Raw genomic sequence first — 19,899 nt, 5'->3', positions numbered from 1 at the left:
GAAGGAACAATTAGAAAATATTTAATTGCTACTTTAGGGTTTCATGTAAATTTTGTAATGTTTTTTTAATAAAAATGGTTTGTATTTAAGTTATAATTAAACAGTTTATTAATCAAGTCACATGTTTTATTTATAAATTCTTGTAATAAAGTAGGTAGATGCTAACTCACAAATGTAATAAAAGCCCTAAAGAATATCATAGGTCCCTAACTAATGTGTAGCTGTAGTTTTTAGTATAAGTACATACTTGTATATACTTATAATAATTATAAGTTAATATTATTAGTAATATATAAATAATATTAACTCTAATTCATTATGTATTTTATTGCCTATAATATTAACTTATAATAATTATAAGTTAATATTATAGGCAATAAAACACATAATGAATTAGTAATATACTTAATTGTATACTGCTGCGGTTCTGTAGCTAGTAATGAAGCAAAATAGGTTTGTATGAGCTGCTGTCTATATATACTCTTGTTCTTGTATTTTATTTAATTATAATAATTAAAAGTTAATATTATAGGCAATAAAACACATAATGAATTAGTAATATACTTAATTGTATACTGCTGCGGTTCTGTAGCTAGTAATGAAGCAAAATAGGTTTGTATGAGCTGCTGTCTATATATACTCTTGTTCTTGTATTTTATTTAATTATAATAATTATAAGTTAATATTATAGGCAATAAAACACATAATGAATTAGTAATATACTTAATTGTATACTGCTGCGGTTCTGTAGCTAGTAATGAAGCAAAATAGGTTTGTATGAGCTGCTGTCTATATATACTCTTGTTCTTGTATTTTATTTAATTATAATAATTATAAGTTAATATTATAGGCAATAAAACACATAATGAATTAGTAATATACTTAATTGTATACTGCTGCGGTTCTGTAGCTAGTAATGAAGCAAAATAGGTTTGTATGAGCTGCTGTCTATATATACTCTTGTTCATTGGCAGTTTAAGATCATTCCCAATTTCAGTAACAATCCAGAGCACTGTTCCCTTCGATAGGGGGTAACAGTGACAAAAATCTACATCATCCCAGGTTTCTAATGGCGGATGACATTGCCTAAATATTTTTGGTCACTCATTAACACATTCTCATATAATATTATCGTCTTCTTCATCGTCTCATTAATTAAAGTATCTCAATATGTCATAATTCATCATTAGATAGTAATAAACGTATTTATCATAGTTTGATTTCTGTGACAAACAGCTGTTACTATATAAATTACCAGCGGCCATCTTTTTAACCCTCCGATACTGAGTAGTTAACTTTTTTGACAAATGGTTAGATATTTTACCATTGGATGCTGTTACCACGGATCAAAAAACGCATTTTGCTGATATTTAACTATTAGTAAGGATTTTTAACCAATAGTTGAGTTAACTACGGATCAAAAAACCGACCCTAAGTGATAGTGATAGACCAAATTTTCTTTTTGGATAAATTTTATTTTTTATTATGTGGCATTAAAAATACATACAACCCTTAATTATTTATTATTATAGTTATTTTTATTGTACTAAAAAATGTTTCCTAGAAATAATATACATGGCAAAACAACGTTTGACGGGTCAGCTAGTATATCTTAATATATATAAATTACGTGTCCTGTTGTTTGTCCGCTATGGACTCCTAAGCTACTGAACCGATTTCAATCAAATTTGAACACCGTGTGTAGTTAAATCTTACTAAAAAGATAGGATAGCTTACATCTCAATTTATACCCGCAATATTATTTTATTGCAAAATATTTGTTTATTATTTGATAGTCACAATTCTAACAGATGGCGCTGTGAAAGTACCAACGTTTCACATAAGCCACAATTTAATACCACCAAAAAAGCATGGTGGTCCCCATGATTGGTGTTCTCCTACCGTTTCCCTTGAATAGGTTACTACTATGTAATATAACGAAAACCTTAGCCACAGCAACGCTTGGCCGGTCTGCTAGTATATTATATAACTTAACTAATGTTAGGTTAAAGATTGTGTCTTAGGGCCGGTTTTTTGATCCGTAGTTAACTCAACTATTGGTAAAAAATCCTTACTATTAGTTAAATATCAGCAAAATGCGTTTTTTGATCCGTGGTAAGAGCATCCAATGGTAAAATATCTAACCATTAGGCAAAAAAGTTAACTACTCAGTATCGGAGGGTTAAAAAGATGGCCGCTGGTAATTTATATAGTAACAGCTGTTTGTCACAGAAATCAAACTATGATAAATACGTTTATTACTATCTAATGATGAATTTAAACATATTGAGATACTTTAATTAATGAGACGATGAAGAAGACGATAATATTATATGAGAATGTGTTAATGAGTGACCAAAAATATTTAGGCAATGTCTTCCGCCATTAGAAACCTGGGATGATGTAGATTTTTGTCACTGTTACCCCCTATCGAAGGGAACAGTGCTCTGGATTGTTACTGAAATTGGGAATGATCTTAAACTGCCAATGAACAAGAGTATATATAGACAGCAGCTCATACCAACCTATTAGAGACAATCTTAACCTAAAAAGGCTAATACAGAAATCTGAGGGCCAGACATAAAAAATCGCAAAATGGCATTCAAATTTCATTTCGAGAGTTCGAAGTTTTCTAAATGTACTTAATAAAATGACACAGCAAGTTTTCCTGTTATAATATTTTCGTTCAACGATTTTAAAACTCGTTCAATAAAAATGATCACGCGGGACTGACATGCGCACACCACATGCTTTTATCACACGTAAGTTGATAATGACATTCTAAATCTGATTTATACCGTAGATTATATCTAATTAGATTAAGTTCACACCTTAAAAAATTAGACAAGAATCAAATTGACGACTCATTGGTCTAGTGGTTAGTACCCCTGCGAATCCATGGGTCCCGGGTTCGATCCCCGGCTGAGACGAACATCGATGTGATGAGCATTTGGTGTTGTGCATATTTTTTTTTTTTTTTATAGAATAGGGGTGCAAACGAGCTTGCGGGACAACCAAAAAGGGCAGTCCACGCAGCCCATAGACACCCATTATTAGTGGGTGCGTTGCCGGCCTTTGAGGGAGGAGTAGGCTCGTTTTTTTAAAATTTGGAGGTCGAATCTCTGAGGGAAGACCCCTCCCGGGAGCCGATTCCACAGTTCGCTAGTTCGCAAAAGAAAAACGACGCTTAGGTCTTGGGTGTTTAAATATGTATTTATATGTATATCTATCTATAATATGTATGTATATCCGTTGCCTAGTATCCATAACACAAGCTTCACCAGCTTAGCATGGGACTAGGTCAATTGGTGTGAAAAGTCTTTCTAAAAAAAGAATTTCTAAATCTAAATATTAAGGATTTCTTTACTCTTCTAACTCTCTCTCAATCGGTCTCAATAGCTCTCTCCCTTTTCTTCGACAAAAACGCTGCACATCTTCCAGACGTTCCGTAAAAATTTTACCCTCATGCGCCTAAAAACGTTTCACTTCAAAAAGATGTACGGCTCCAAGTACAGACTGCCAACAGTAATTTTAATACAGTTGTAGGCTGCTCTTCTAGCATAAGATTGACATAGAGTGACTGTATTTTAAAACTTATAGGATTCGACATACAGGATATACTTACTTACTTACAGGATATACTAAGATTAGTCTTGACACCGCATCTTACATAATACGGAAATCCGTTCCATCGAAGTATGCCAGTTATGGAAGAGTGTGACCTTGTAATAGAGATTAGTTGACATGGCGCCGTGTAACTGGTAACAAGGTTATACTAAATTTTTTTTGATAAGATAACATTTACGTAAAGAATTTGTCAATCTGGTTAAGAATGTTATCTTGTACTGGTTTGAATTTTGACGATCACAAAATTTTATTTGAAACCATCTAAAGAAAGTTGATTAATTTGAACCTGTATAAATGTAATTTTTTTTTATGGCTCTGGCACGATTTGTGCATTAGCCAGCGTCAAGTATAGGATTTTTTATAATTCGTGCTTGTCTTTAGAAATTCGACCGTGTCCTCCATGTACGGTTTAAGCACTCGCCCGGTACCTCACAACCCTTCCAAAGGCCGAGAACAAATTTAAATTAAATTAAAACTTGCCCTCGAACCGGGAATCGAACCCGGTACCCCTCACCTAGCTGCCACTTAATAAGACCGCTAGGCTATGAGGCCCCTGTATAAATGTAATGTTAATAATTTTTAATGGCGCCAAATTTGGTGTGGCCACAGATTATTAAAAATCGGATATGTCATTGATTTGCGCGTATCGGAACAAAATTTACAATGGAATCTCCTTGGTGATTCAAACTTTATAGAATTTTTATTTGGATATGTGTAAGAATAAATAAAATTTTTCGTTTCCACGATATTCTAATGTTACGATAAGGGATTACAATTTGATTTGTAATGTAGGCAACGTAGCAACAATGTAACCTTGTAAAAAACTGGTTGATACTCGTCTTGTCCCTTATACTCGTATAATTAAGTTCAAAATTTGTTATATAATTTAAGAACAAATATTAACGGTACTTTTTTATTCCTTATAATAGTTGATTCTGGAATTTATATTTAACTTCAAATGATATAAAAACATTAAATTAATTTTAGTAGGTTCTACTATAATATGGAAATTTAGTATTGATTTGACGGCTCATTGGTCTAGTGGTTAGTACCCCTGACTGCGGATCCATGGGTCCCGGGTTCGATCCCCGGCTGAGACAAACATCGATGTGATAAGCATTTAGTGTTGTGCTTAGGTTTAAATATGTATTTATTTGTCTATCTATCTATAATATGTATGTATATCCGTTGCCTATTTCCCATAACACAAGCTTCATCAGCTTAGCATGGGACTAGGTCAATTGGTGAATTGTCCAATCTAAAAAAAAAATAAAAACTAGCTAAAAATTTCTTATGTAAGTGAAGCTTTGACGATCTTGGTTAAGTCCAGAGTCCCACTATATATAAATGTCACAGCTAACTAGCTTAATTAGCCGTTCAATTAACAGCCTAGCCTTTTAACTAAACAGCCGCTAGTTAAACGGCGCTCTTTCGTTAAAAGGTTACTAAGCTAGTATGAGATAAGGAGACTTATTTAAAAATGTCGAGTTGTTTTTTTCGATATATTCAACTCCCGATGCATAAATATTACGTCCATACCGCGGTGTCTTATATATTATCTAATATATAATTAATATAAAGCCTAAAATCATACAATTCTCTGGTCCGTAGCATTTTGGAATATGGTAGTGTTGTTTGGAACCCTCAATATTCTGTCCATGTTGACAGAATCGCCATTTCTCCAAACATCTATGCCGATTAAATAATAACATTAGCTATAAATGCGAGTATGAAAAAAGAATAGCTACGACTAGCGTAAGATGCTGCAACCACTGTTGATTCGTGACCAATAGTGATATTACAAAGTAGAAATGTATTAATTATTTTTGTTTTATAATTTTAAATTGCACATTTGTATTTGTGTTTTTTAATTTAGTTTGTTTTAATTGTTTTCTCTTTATCATTGTAATGTTTCCCTCTAAATGTTGTGCACACTTGTTATTGATGCACATGCATGTATCTTGTTTTTCTATGTCATGTGTTCTCTGTAAGTATGTGATTCGTTAGTGTGAGTTTTATAATAAAATAAAAAAATATACTGAAAACAAACATTAAATAATAATCTATTCCAAATGACACTGTCCGCCATTTGTTTAACCTTTTGATTCATCATTGAATGGACAATCTTTTTTCGTTGCTTTTTGGCGCTTAAATAGTTGTCACGTGAATGACAGATGACTGGGCACGTGAAGTCTATGAATAACACCAAGGAAAAAGTATTTAATTAGATAATGAATGATAAAAAATACTATATCCGTTTAAATCAATCAGCCTATATATATTATAAGTAAAATATACATATTTTATTGTAACAACACCGCCATTATTGTCAATAATATTTCCAGTGTGATGTACCTAACAAAATATAGGAAATAATTATACATAAAACTAATAATAAAATAAACTAAAATATATCATTAAAAGGAGTCCCTTTAGGCAAGGTTCCGAAGATACTGGCAAATTTAAATTCTTATAAGTAGTATAAGAATATAAAGTATTTGTGAAGAAATTTAAGATATTAATAATTTACCCAAAAATTACGTATTGATGTGCCTCCGGAAAACATACAGCATTGTATAATGAAGAAGCAATGTATACTTAGCCATGAAGTGCGATACATACCGAGTGAAATAGTTCCGCTTGGATAGAATAGATGGCGCTGTAATCGCCTCAACTTCATACTTATCTTAACCAGCTAGGACGTTGTCATTTCCACAGACATAGCGTTGTGTACTTTCGCCGCGTGCGGTCGAAACCGAAACGACTCAATAACGACTTAAAACCTTATAGTCTTTCTTAGTGTTAATTATTAGCAAAACGTATTATTTATACATTACAAGTGCGTAATAGACTCACGATGCCGATAAGGCCGGCGCCGGGGCCGATCAGGCAGGTAGTCTAAAAAAGTGTCGAGCAAGGTCACAAACAAGACAAAGAGGACTCCACGTGCACCAGCAGCGCGTCTGATAGCGACTCGGAGCGCGAGGGACCGCCACAAAAGAAAAGGAAACGAGTAGCACAGGTAACGGTCGATCCCACGATCGACGCGTTATATAATCAGGTGAGTTTCCTCACAAATTTTATAATGCATCAACAATATGTACCAAATGTCAACGCCAGTGCGTCCAATGACGAGGGTACCCACCGCCCGACCTAGTTGGTCGGTCTATAGCGATTTTTTTATTAATCCGTCGACCGGGAAAAACATTACAAAATAAATATATAAAAATTATAAAAATATAATAATATATTGAGCTTATAAAACTCCAACATTTTAATACTCCCACGTGGTAACACATTAGATCCAAAAAAGCCCTGATAGACATAATGACGTCTCCAGGCTTTTGTAACCTTAAAATTAAAGACGAAATACGTTCGTCTTATGTCAAAGGGAATTACTACAATCTGGGTTACAAAAAATCATAAACTGGACTCGTAATAACCCAACGGAATTAAAACCCGCAAATCTTTTCACAAAAATATCCAATATTTTTGGTAATGAATCACCTTCTCACAAATTGCATGAACAAACCCTGCAAATTGTATGCGGAAAACGAGCGGAATGTATAGAAACTACGCGTAAAAAATTAATAAGTGAGATTTCGGACAAAAGTATTCAAACTGCGCTTAGTAATATACCTCCTATAGCGAGGAATTTTTATTTGACAAAAATAAGCTCGCGTCCCTCATACAATCCCTTGGTGGGCCGCAATTCTGGTTATCAAATCAATTCAAGAGTAAGAGAGCTTTTTAAACCTAGATACAAAGAATCGTCAGCCAGTCCAGGCACAAAATGGAAAAAAATATTTTTGTAATACCTACATAAAACAAGAAACGATGCGAACGTTTAACACGAAAATCAAACTACCCGTTGTCTAACAATGACGGAAAAAAATTACTATCCAACACAATTCAAGGATTCCGCATACCTCTGTACAAGAAACCGCTTTTGTTAATGCCAACAAATCGAATAGTAAGTGAATACGCAACCGAACCGTCACCTGCGATATCGCAGATAATCAAAGAACTCCTGAATCAGGCAAGGTATCCTACAAACAGTTCTCAACAAAACCCTCAGTTTTATATCCATAATGGTTCTTCGCAGGAAAAGCGACGGCACGATGCGTCCTATTGTAGATTTGCGAGAACTAAACCGATTCTTGAAGACAAAACATTTTCGGTTGATCTCCCACGGCTTAGTCCCAGACTTTCTTCAACCAGGGGACTGGATGATAAATAGATTTATCACAAGCCTATTTTCATGTACCGGCAGCGAGATTACACCGACCTTTCTTAAGGCTCAGCTAAAAAGGGCAGTTATACGAAAATATGACTTGCCTTCCTTTTGGGCTAGCGTCAGTACCACACCTTTTCTCTGCAGTATCATGTTGGGTCGCGGAGACCTTACGTGCGAAGGGATGTCGAGTGCTAGTCTTCCTAGACGACTACCTTCTGGTCAACCAAGACCACTCCAAGTTAAATCTCAGGCCGCGGAGGCCGTGAGACACTTGGAACACCGTCGAAGTTAAATTATCAGGCCGCGGAGGCCGTGAGACACTTGGAACACCGTCGAAGTTAAATTATCAGGCCGCGGAGGCCGTGAGACACTTGGAACACCGTCCAAGTTAAATTATCAGGCCGCGGAGGCCGGGAGACACTTGGAACACCTTCCAAGTTAGATTCTCAGGCCGCGGGGGCCGTGAGACACTTGGAACACCTAGGTTGGAAAATCAATTACCAAAAAATCCGTATTGGTACCAACCCAAAATTTAGAATACCTTGGAATTCGCTGGAATACTATGGTCAATGTGATGTCGCTACCCAAGGTACAAATACAGCGCAAAAACCATAGTTATGCGTTGTATTCGCGAGTTACAAAGCTTTGCTAGGGCAAGTAAACTTCGCAAACTTTGTCGTGCCCCGTGGGAGGCTTCACGGTCGCCAGCTACAAATCTTTCTGCGACAATTCAACAAGATCCGACCCCGTCGAGGTCAACTGCTGCCTCAGATTGTAGGGCAGGAACTGATGTGGTGGCTCGGAGCTACTCATCAGACGACGCCTATACACAAAGAACCTGCAACCCACTTGCTAGCGACGGACGCCTCGGATTGGGGTTGGGGGGGGGGCCACATCTCCTTGACGGGAACCTTGTCAGGAAAATGGTCATACCAACAGAAAACATGGCACTGCAACAAAAAGGACTTATATGCAGTGATAGCCGCAATAAAAATAAATGTAAAAATATTACAAAACACACACGTGTTAATACAATCGGACAAATGAAACTCTGATTGCATACATTCAAACGTGGAACGAAATCGATAGGGTTACTTACACTAACCTTCAAACTATTGCACCTGACGGACAAATTCAACATAACTCTGTCGGTACATTACCTACCAGGGTGATCATAGCAGACAGATTATAAAGGGGAAAAAAGGCTGCGTAGTGGCACCTTCTTCCTCTACTAGCATGGGTGTTTCCCCCTCCAAATCCCTGAGTTAGCACACCTAAACCAGGCGACGGGAACCTATCTGATAGTTGCTTCAGATTGGCCGCGAGGTTTCTGGCTGCAGGACCTGAAATCCAGGTCTCTAGATCACCCCCACGAAATTCAACACCTATCGCAGACACTCCTAGATACGACAATTGCACTGTCTCCTCCACAAATACAAGCATTGACCCTAAAAGTTTGGGAAATTGGGGGTGGGGTGCCCAAATAAAAGACTGGTCCACACTGGAAAAAGATCTACTTTTGAAGAGTTGGTCACTGCACCTGTCCACTTATTTACCCGCAATCAAAAGAGGGCTGTCATGGTGTGACAACTCTCAAGTGAACCCAAAATCCCCTCAAACAGCCGATATTGCAAAAAATTTAATATCACTTTTTCTAAAAGAAAATTTATTTATTTATTTAATTATAAGTAATCTTACAGCTAACATACATAATATTACAAAACAAACACTTAGTCAGTACAGAAAGCCAAAACAGAAATTTATCCTATCAACCATCCTTGTTCGCAAATCGGCAATTTTAACTTTTTGCGGTCCCCATGTAGAACAACAAACATTTTCAAATTTTATTACTAAACACACCCTCAGGGTATTAGGAGTAGCTAAACCAAAAGTCGTGAAATCATCCGTCACGTGGGACCCGCGAATAGTACTAGACTGGCTTTCATCCAACCCTCCTAGGGACACTTTATTCGATACGGCTCGCAGAACAGCCACAGTATTGCATTTAGCATTGGGCCGCAGATTTCACTTTATTAGAAATTACTAACGAGCAATTCGTGGATGATGGTGGTAACATTTCTTTAACACCGGTATTCGAATCTAAGACAGACACTCAAGACGCCAGTCAACATGGAAACTTTCTGAACACCACGATAAAACATGTGCCCTATCACTTTAGTGAGACTTCAGTTAGTCCTGACGACTCATTGGTCTAGTGGTTAGTACCCCTGACTGCGAATCCATGGGTCCCAGGTTCGATTCCCGGCTGGGACGAACATTGATGTGATGAGCATTTGGTCTTGGGTGTTTAAATATGTAATTATATGTCTATCTTTCTATAAGATGTATGTGTATCTGTTGCCTGGTACCCATAACACAAGCTTCACCAGCTTGGCATGGGACTGGGTCAATTGGTGTGAACTGTCTTTAAAAAAAAAAAAAAAAAATATAGCTTTGAGTAATAGGTACAAGAAGTTCTCAAGTAAAAAATTTAAACAATATTTTTATATCCATCAACAGCAAAATAATTGGGTCGAAATTCAACCACTAGATGAAATTTTTTATTACACGGAGTAATTGGAAATCTTCAAATACGAGTACATACATTCTTTAATCATTACTGCCGCGAGATAGACTCTCGTAGAGAAAACTCATCACTCTATCTTTAATACATTTGCACCATCGTAATTATAGAAATACCTTGTTGTGATGATAGGAAGTTTATATTATTATGTTAATTGTACATCTCAATCAATATAGTTATATTTATACCGTAACTAAGAATAATATTTATTGCTAAATACTTATGCTTTGATTAAGAATATTGGCAAGTAAATAAAATAGTTATATAAACAATAACGGCTTTAGCTAAAGCCTTTAATTCTTCATAATCATCATAGCGTTGTGTTTTATACTGTACTTTATACATCCACCAGCAGATAACAAACACGTCTTCATTATACAATGCTGTATGTTTTCCGGAGGCACATCAATATGACGGTTTTACATAACAATAAAACCGATATTATGTGCCGAGAAGGAAAACATACAGCATTGTAGGAAGCTCTTCCTGGTGAAGACTCTATGACTGTGGAAATGACAACGTCCTAGCTGGTTAAGATAAGTATGAAGTTGAGGCGATTACAGCGCCATCTATTCTATCCAAGCGGAACTATTTCACTCGGTATGTATCGCACTTCATGGCTAAGTATACATTGCTTCTTCATTATACAATGCTGTATGTTTTCCTTCTCGGCACATAATATCGGTTTTATTGTTATGTAAAACCGTCATATTAATGAGTTGACCATCAACAATAAAACACAATCGTTGGTACGCTGTCTATGACCAATAATACGTTTACTAAAATATCACCTAAACTTTGACTTTTTACCTCTTTACAAGGCTATTTAATAGTATGCGTCGCTCGATATTCCACTTTGATCCCCGGCATAGACAATGAACTAATTATCATAAACAACAAAATTATGTTTGGAATATATGTACTTGTAATATTTATTTTAATAGAAGCATTACTTATATTATTATTTAAAGATTTTATCTTTGCTATTCCTTCTCATTCTCAACTAACATGGTGTGTGCCCATGTGCAACAATTGTTATTTTATGTGCTTTTTAACCATACGGTGAAATTCTAGAGAAAGCATTTATCTCTATCTCTCTAAGAATAAGGGGGGTATTGTTATAGTCAATATGAATTACAAATACAAAGTATGTCCTTTGTTCAATAAGATCAAGTACAAGTAAAAATAAGTATGGTGAAAATAATTATGTAAGGGCAGAGCGGGCATGGCTTAAGAATATCAGGTATGCAAGATACATTCTTTCGTCTTTGAAAGGTCATGACGTCTGTACGAACGAGATAATCTCATTCTTACGTCAATTGTTGTAAATTGTAATATCTATGTGTTTAGTTCAGTGAAATATCACGACTGATTTAATTGTATTGTAACTTCGCAAAAGTTTTATCGAAAATATTTAGTTAGTAATAGTCTGTAATGAACGTCAGATCTTAACAGAACAGTTAAAGAGTAAAAATAATACAGTGGCACTACAGCCCTAATTGGGTCTTGGCTGCAGATTGTTTCGGAGATGAAAGTCGCACTCGCGCAACGCAATGTCTTCGATTAGGCCAACAAAGCTCTCGTTTAAGAGTATAATGAGACATTTAGGCAAATATTTATTTATTTATTTCCATATCATTATTCTATCTTTACAGTAATTACTAATTCGACAGAACGATATAATAGTTTTTTATATAAAAAAAAAATTATGATATTTGTGTATACTGTAACATAGATGAATGATTATATTTGTACCGGGGCCGAAAAATTAAAATACTTAATACTCTGTCGAACTCATAGTAGAAGTGTAGACCTTGAATTTACCCAGTCAGTCAATCCTGCCGTATCTATCTATCGTATCGAATGAGTTATATCCTTGCATACAATATATTTTGAGTTGCAAAATCAGAGCAGTATGTGAATTCATCCACTAACAAGCAGACCATTTAAAATTCTTATTCCATATGCGCGTTTTGGCTTTTCGCCAAAATTTCTACGCACTACGTGCAAGGTCGTCGACGCTCGATACGGGTCAGTTTTAAAATAGGTCTTATATAACTTGCTCATCTTGATGTTACCATAGCTTATAGACATATTGTTGTTAAATTTGATATCCTTAACGACAATCAATAAATCGTTACATAAATGTTATGTATCTTTAAAATAAATAGTAACTGGTTGATTTTATTTATTGCATTGGCGTTCTTGAGGGGTGACCTCTCATTCAAAATTTCAATTGTTATTAGGGGCCCCTCTTGTCAGCAAAAGTAAGCAAAGCTCTCAAAAATAGTACATAAACGTATTAATTTCTTGTAGGAATCCTAGAAAATTTTCATTCGTATTCGTTTCAAGCATTGACAATGTGTAAAACGTAATCACCAAATAATAAAATTAAAGAATCCCCTTACGTAATACTTGTACAGCCAATTATTACAAAATATCTTTTTTTAAGTTGATATTTACAGATTATGTATAAAAAACGATCCAAATCGTTGTAATATGTATGTGATGTTGTACATAATGAAACACAACTTGTGTATACGGTTTTATTCATTAAAATTGAAAAGAATTGCCACTATTTATTTTACTATATTTTGTTTATGGTACAGTCAAGATAACTATGACGTGTTCACTTGCTTTATAAAGACCCCTCTTGACTCCCGACTGTCGACGCCCTGCAATGAATTCTGTTTCCGCCCTTGCCATCAGATAATGCCCGGTTCACATTATTCCAGTAGCATTCCAGTCTAGCGCTAGAATGCTACTGGAATGAACCATTCCAGTGATCAATCCAGTCCAGTTGACTGAAATGACGGTCTATTTTTCATTCCAGCTAACCCAATCCAGCGCCACTGGAATAGTGTGAACGGCCAATCCAGTGCTTGAATACACGTTTAACAGTGAACACACATTGTTGTTATTTTATGGAATTTTATAGGTAATTCCTAACAATGAAGTGAACAGAGAACATGTGTGTTTGTGGAATATCACTTCGGAATTTTATAAACACAAAGGCAGGCGCCAATGACTCACTGGATTACTGGACTGGAATAATGTGAACCAAGCATAAAGGCCCAAATATTCCTTCGTTATTTAGTCCGGTCAATCTATACATTGCAATCTACCAGAATTACCATCAATTCCAACTCCAATTTCAAATTGTGGAATACTGGGGAAACCACGTTAAAAAAAACGCGATAAGTACACTACCACAGAGGTGGTGTGGAAAAGTGTATCTCAGAAGCGGTAGCTTTTAAGAAAAAAAAAAAAATTGGTTGTTTGTAAAGTAGGTTTACGATCGAGATGTTTACGTGATAACGTCTTATTGGTGATATAAGTTTTTGGGAAGTAAGGAATTAATGAAGATAACAATTTTTTCAAATTTTAAATTACATCTATCGTTTTATTCACACTTTTGATGATAAATTTCGGGTGTAAAATGACAAGTTTACTTATTCGACTATGATATACATTTTTCTTCATACATTCACGGAATGACTGGCAGCGCTCGAGATGAGACGGGAGATCGGTCCGTCTCTCTCTCGTTATACCTGCGATCGCGCTCGTGAGGTTTTGGTGTGACACAAGTTTCTGAACATGTCACCCGACTAAAACGATTTTAAAGACGTTATCACGTCAAAATGATTTTTTCACACAACACAATAAATTTGACTGTACTAATTGTTAATAAATTACTAATTATTAACTCTTAGGGTGAGATCTATAGAGCGCACTTAGACTTTGCTCAGACTTAACTATAACCATTCTTTACTTTTTTAAAGGATAATAAAGAAGGTATTGCATGAAATGAAACATCAATTTCTGTCTTAGCTTGAGCTTAGCTTAATCTCACCGTTAAAATGTCTATAAATATACTAAATCATAGTCTAACCTTAGTGTTTTTCGTAAGTAAAGTCTGAGCAAAGTCCAAGTGCGCACTATAGATCTCACCCTTAACCACATTCGTATTGGATAATAAAAAACATTCAACTTTAAATATTTATTCGGTTATCTACAGAAACACTTAATTCTATTCGGAATGGAGCAAAAAAAAATCAATAAACAGCTGATATTTGTAACCTTAAATTATTATTATACTTTTAATTCGCCAAATTATATTTAATAAATTACATTTTGACGTTGATTTCCTTATGCTGTATACGGTTGACCCTGGAAAAAGAAAATAGTATTATGAGATTAGAGTAATAAAAATCTATGTACAAAAATATACATTATAATCTCGTGTGCGTGAGTGCTCTTATATCACCATGCCTCCTGCTGATAGAGGACAAATCTTAGTTTTTAATTTATTTTATTATTAATTACTTAAGTCATGTGGAACATAGTGTAATGGTTGCAGCTTACAAACATGTAAAACAAAAAACTTGGCGATTAAAGAGTGGCGGAGAGTTTATTGCCAGTTCTTCCGTTCTACGCCCTTGATTTGAGAACTGGCAGTAAATGTATAATTAGAAGCATTTAATATTTCTCGTAATACTTGTAATTTGATAAATAATAAACAAAGACTACATCTTGTGTCAAAGACACTACATTGTTAAACGTAGCACGTGAACTCACGTGATGTTTAAATATAATACCCGATGTTGCCAGAATATTTACAAAGAACGCGTTTGGATTTGGCCTATTTAAACCAGGATTTTATATCTGTTTTTTAATTAATAGGCGAGTAGGTGATCAATCTTCTGTGCCTGACACACGCCGTAGATCTGGGTGTAAAGTTGCCTTACGATGTTTATCTTCACCGTAAGAGTGAGATAAACGAGCTCATAGTCCATTAGTGCATTACTATTTTTTTTATTGGACAATTCACACCAATTGACCTAGTCCCATGCTAAGCTGGTGAAGCTTGTGTTATGGGTACTAGGCAACGGATATACATACATATTATAGATAGATAGACATATAAATACATATTTAAACACCCAAGACCTAAGCACAACACCAAATGCTCATCACATCGATGTTCGTCTCAGCCGGGGATCGAACCCGGGACCCATGGATTCGCAGTCAGGGGTACTAACCACTAGACCAATGAGCCGTCAGATTATTAAAATTTTTTATCATTACTTCTTTAGTATAAGCAATTTTTTTATCTAAACAGTGCTTCTTAATAGATCGGACGAACAGGTAGGAGGCTCATCTGATGTGAAGTGATACCTCTGCCTATTGAGACTCTTAATGGCAGAGGACTTGCGTTGCCGACCTTTAAAATGCTAATGAAAGAAAGCTAGAACGCCCGGGTTTTTAGTAATACTTGAACGCTCCCTTATTATGTGTCAACACAGAAATTGACTTTAAAATTTTAGGTTAAAATTAGACGAAAAAAAATTATGAAAATTTGCTTTTGTATTCAGGAGACCGATTTAATGATTTTATCAGAATCTGTGAATTTAATTTTTAATTAAATATCTCAAATGAATTTAAGCGCCATCTAGCGACACTATGTGAACGTGGAAACTCTACAACAATCGCGCGGTATTTTTAAATGTATTAATTTGTATAAAAAACTAACAAACAGCCTTTAAACCAAAAAGCTATTTTCTTTTCGTTATTGCGCGGAATTAACAGAAAAATTATAAATAATTAATACAAAGAAATAAATTTTTTTTATAAATTTATTTCTGTATATAGAGTAACTATACAAATTGTTATTTTTTGTTTGAGTATTGAATCATTGCAATGAGGAAGCATTTTCAATGTTGCGAGAACAGACAAGGTTGTGCTGTCATGCGAACAATGTCATGATTTTTTTTTTTATTTGTGTCAAACTTTATCCTGTTAGTAAAAATTTTGTATGAAGAAAATGGGAAAATTGTCCAAAATCATAGTATTGACATAACTTTTGACCGGATTGAAGTTATGTATTTACAATTATTTAACATAATTTTAAATTTAACCAACGTTTCACGTGCTTTACAGCGTGCGTGGTCACGGTGACTGAAGACAAAAGGTGTTGAATGTCAAAAAGTATCACAGCTGTAGAGAAAGTTGCATTATCTGTATTTGTTTCTACGGAGTTGGTATCGACTAAAAGATGGAGGGTTTTGGCAAAAATGGCTCACGGTGTCCTCTATTTTCGTGGATTACATTTCTTGAGATTTTAATTTGGATATTATTGGATCCCAGGTGTTTGACAATTTTAGGCCGTCTTCTATATTTCAATAGTTTTTTCTTTAACTATGTAATTATTTTACTTAATTACTTTCGCATTTATCAATACTACTTCCACCACTAATTTCATAACGTTATTCCGGCTATACATGCAAGTACTGTGATTGAAATGAATTTGAAATAAGAAACCCGTTGGCATTGAAAAAAAAATTGGACTGTAACTGCTAGATCGTGATTTACTTTTTAGCATTGTAGTGGCAACACCGCTTACGCTGTCTTGCCATCTTAGTATTTTTTACACTTGAAAACACAAAGTGGGAAACAAGGTTGCTGCATTTAGAATTCCAGTCACTGCAATCTTGATACTTCTTTGAGAATAAATAAGCTATTTAGAATTGTATTTCACTAAACCACCATACAAGTTTTCTTTCTGCATGGACTCTTAACATCAGTCGATACTCTTTAACCAGAGCAACATAAGTCCATTGAATTATAGAAGTACTTATTATTTAAATATGTGGTCTTGTAACTTAAAGAAAATTGTTTTTACAAAAGACGACCTGTGACCTAATTTATAATTTATTGATTTATTTATAAAAGCTTGCCAACGCTCGGCACACTGATAAAAGAAAAAAAATACAATTTTTAATGTGTCAAGCACCTACAGGCAAACATAGCATATAAGAAATAATAACATTAATTAAGCAAAACAATAATATAATTTAAATAAACATTAAACGAAAATCGCTCTTAAAGTGTGAGGTGAGCAACTATGGATATCCAGATCCAGCTCTTTTAACAGAATGCTCAATCTGGACATCGGTGAATTTTGGCCAAAACGCGTTCTCCGGAATGGAGGGAGAAATGGAATGATGGGATGTCTGGGATATCTACTGGGTACACGAAATTTTGTTAAAAGGTTGGGGCAATCTAGCTGATAAAATATTTAATAACAAAATGAAGGCCGTTCAGTTAGTCCTCAAATGAAATTGCTTCATGAAGCCTGTGAAGTGATCAGGAGACTTCTGGAAGGAGCTAGGCTGGCTACATTTGCCAGGACTTTACATACAACGGCCCAATTATGAGTCTAAGTGCAGAAACTCAGTCCACCAACCTTAACCGTAAGGTCATTAAGTTAAGGGAAAAAGAAGGTACTTATCACCTCCAAATATAAACATGTTTCTTTTATTCTTCAACTACTCTAGCAAAGACTTGTGAGCTTATGCATGTGCTTCTAAAACTTGTACAAAAAAATCTTACCCAAGTGCGTGCAATCCAAATAAGTGTATCGTTGCTAAGTCTGGGCCCAATCAATGGATTCATCTGTGCCATGTACGCACAAAGCCAGCTGAAATTATATAAATTTTATATTAGTATATTTAATTAGCACTTTTCTAAGTTGCTCGGTCACTTGGTTATTTATACAACTATACTCTGATTTTTAATTCCGTAGTATTATGACAGCTATCACTATTTGACATGTCAGAGATTATTAACCTTTTTGGTCGGGCACAATTTTCAATTTCAATACGAGTCTGAACATCTGAGTCTATACATACATTTTATTCATAGACTCAGATGTTGATGATGATGCAGTGATGACAGCTAAAATAAGGTTATTAAAGTTAATTCAATATAATGATCACGATATTGAAATATTTGTTATTTTTGTATTAGGCTACTCAAGTAAATATTTATATTTACCTTTTTGTAGGTAAAACATAAAAAAATATGTAGCATTTATTTGTTATTGACCTCAAATGTGTGAAATTTGTCCCTTTTTCGGTGGAAGACTTTTTTAGAAGCAAAACTTATGAAATGTCAGAATTCTACGGAATAAAAAATCATAGTTTAATGCAATATGGACATTGGTAGGCGTTTTCACAAAGTGTGGTGCATGACTCGATTGACGGGGTAGACATCACAATTTAATCTGTTTTTTACCTCTATGAGAACCTGAATAATCAATCATTTCAAAATTTGACTATGATATAGTTTCTGATTAGTAAATAATGCTTAGAGGTTTGGGACTATAAACTTCAAGTGTGCTTTAGAATACAACATTACATGAAAATATAATTTAGTATGTAACCATTGCATTTAATAACTATTATTATCCACAAGACACAATAAAATAGGCCATATCAGACTAAGGAAGTCTGGGATAAAAGCCTTCGAAATTTTAATACTTACAATAACCAGCACGTAGCTGCTGTCAACATCAACACCACCTGGATGATCCTGAAATATTTAAGAACTAATGTTAGGGATGGGGCCTATTATTTTATTGGAATAACCAGAAATGTAAGGCAACTTACCCTCTGTTGGGGCCCTTGGGAGCAAAGAACGGGCACACGATACCCACCACACCCCATAATACTGTGAAAACAGTGATGGGAAGAAATGACGCACCCATTTTGGGATGATTTCAATAAGAATATATAAAACTTCCCCAAATACACAAATATTAGCTGCCCAAAGATGGTGGGCGTTTATCAATGTTGGCAGCGCTGTACGACGACAGTCATATGACAATTAAATCGGATACACTTAGAAGAAATCACGTTTATAGAGTCGATGCTTCTTTGAATGTTTTTTTTTTATATTTTACCGACTGAAAGCCAATATCAATAAAGTCAAGTATCGGTTTATGGTCCATCTTTATGGTTTTCCATTGTGACAGCTATAAATATGTAAATTTAAATTAAAAAATGTCGATGTTACAAATTTTTTAAGAGCTTTTATTGATTAAAAAAAAAACAAAATAAATATAGTTATAGCTTTTTAATTTTTTGAAGTTTTTGAATAAAATGCGCCCACGTAAAGAAAAGCCTGACAATCGCAATCGCAAACGCAAAACAAACACAGATAAATTGCTACGAAAATCACGAAACCGGTTGAGAAATGTTAATCGCAAAGAAGGATCCGATATAGAAGACACATTTAACAATATTATTCGAGATCACGTAAGAGTAAATACACTAATAGTAGATACATAACTTAAAAATTCCGGTAATCGTTTTTAGTGACACCTACAATTTTCAGGAACAATAATAGAGATAACGTCATACCCAGGGTATATATCGCGCTAATAAAGTTATTCTGACCTCTGAGAATATAATTTAAAACTTCACGCCCTTCGGACCGACCACAGTCAGTGGTAAAACTGTTCGAGAATTCTCCTTTAAGTATGAGGAAGAGCAGCGTATTCCTTCCTATACATTTACATGTACTTTTATTTGGAAAAAAGAAACGTCTTCTACGCATCTAACTCTAACTTATATGACGATACTCACATTCAATATTTTTTAGAAGTCAC

At 34.8% G+C, this 19,899-nt stretch overlaps 1 protein-coding gene across 1 annotated transcript; it reads right to left on the bottom strand.

Annotated features, from left to right (window-relative positions):
* Positions 1–14,433: 14,433 nt before the first annotated feature.
* Positions 14,434–19,089, bottom strand: LOC125058479 (V-type proton ATPase subunit e 2-like). The gene is made up of 4 exons (XM_047662575.1): positions 18,899–19,089; positions 18,774–18,821; positions 17,841–17,928; positions 14,434–14,618 (listed from the first exon to the last, which is right to left on the bottom strand). The coding sequence occupies exons 1-4, from the start codon at positions 18,994–18,996 to the stop codon at positions 14,598–14,600; spliced, it is 255 nt and encodes an 84-aa protein (XP_047518531.1). The 5' UTR covers positions 18,997–19,089; the 3' UTR covers positions 14,434–14,597.
* Between the last annotated feature and the right edge of the window lie 810 nt (positions 19,090–19,899).

The sequence above is a fragment of the Pieris napi genome, chromosome 18 (assembly GCF_905475465.1).
Source record: "Pieris napi chromosome 18, ilPieNapi1.2, whole genome shotgun sequence".
Classification (NCBI taxonomy): Eukaryota; Metazoa; Arthropoda; class Insecta; order Lepidoptera; family Pieridae; genus Pieris; species Pieris napi.
Note: the sequence above shows the minus strand (reverse complement) of the source record. Positions and strands in the feature narration are given on the sequence as shown.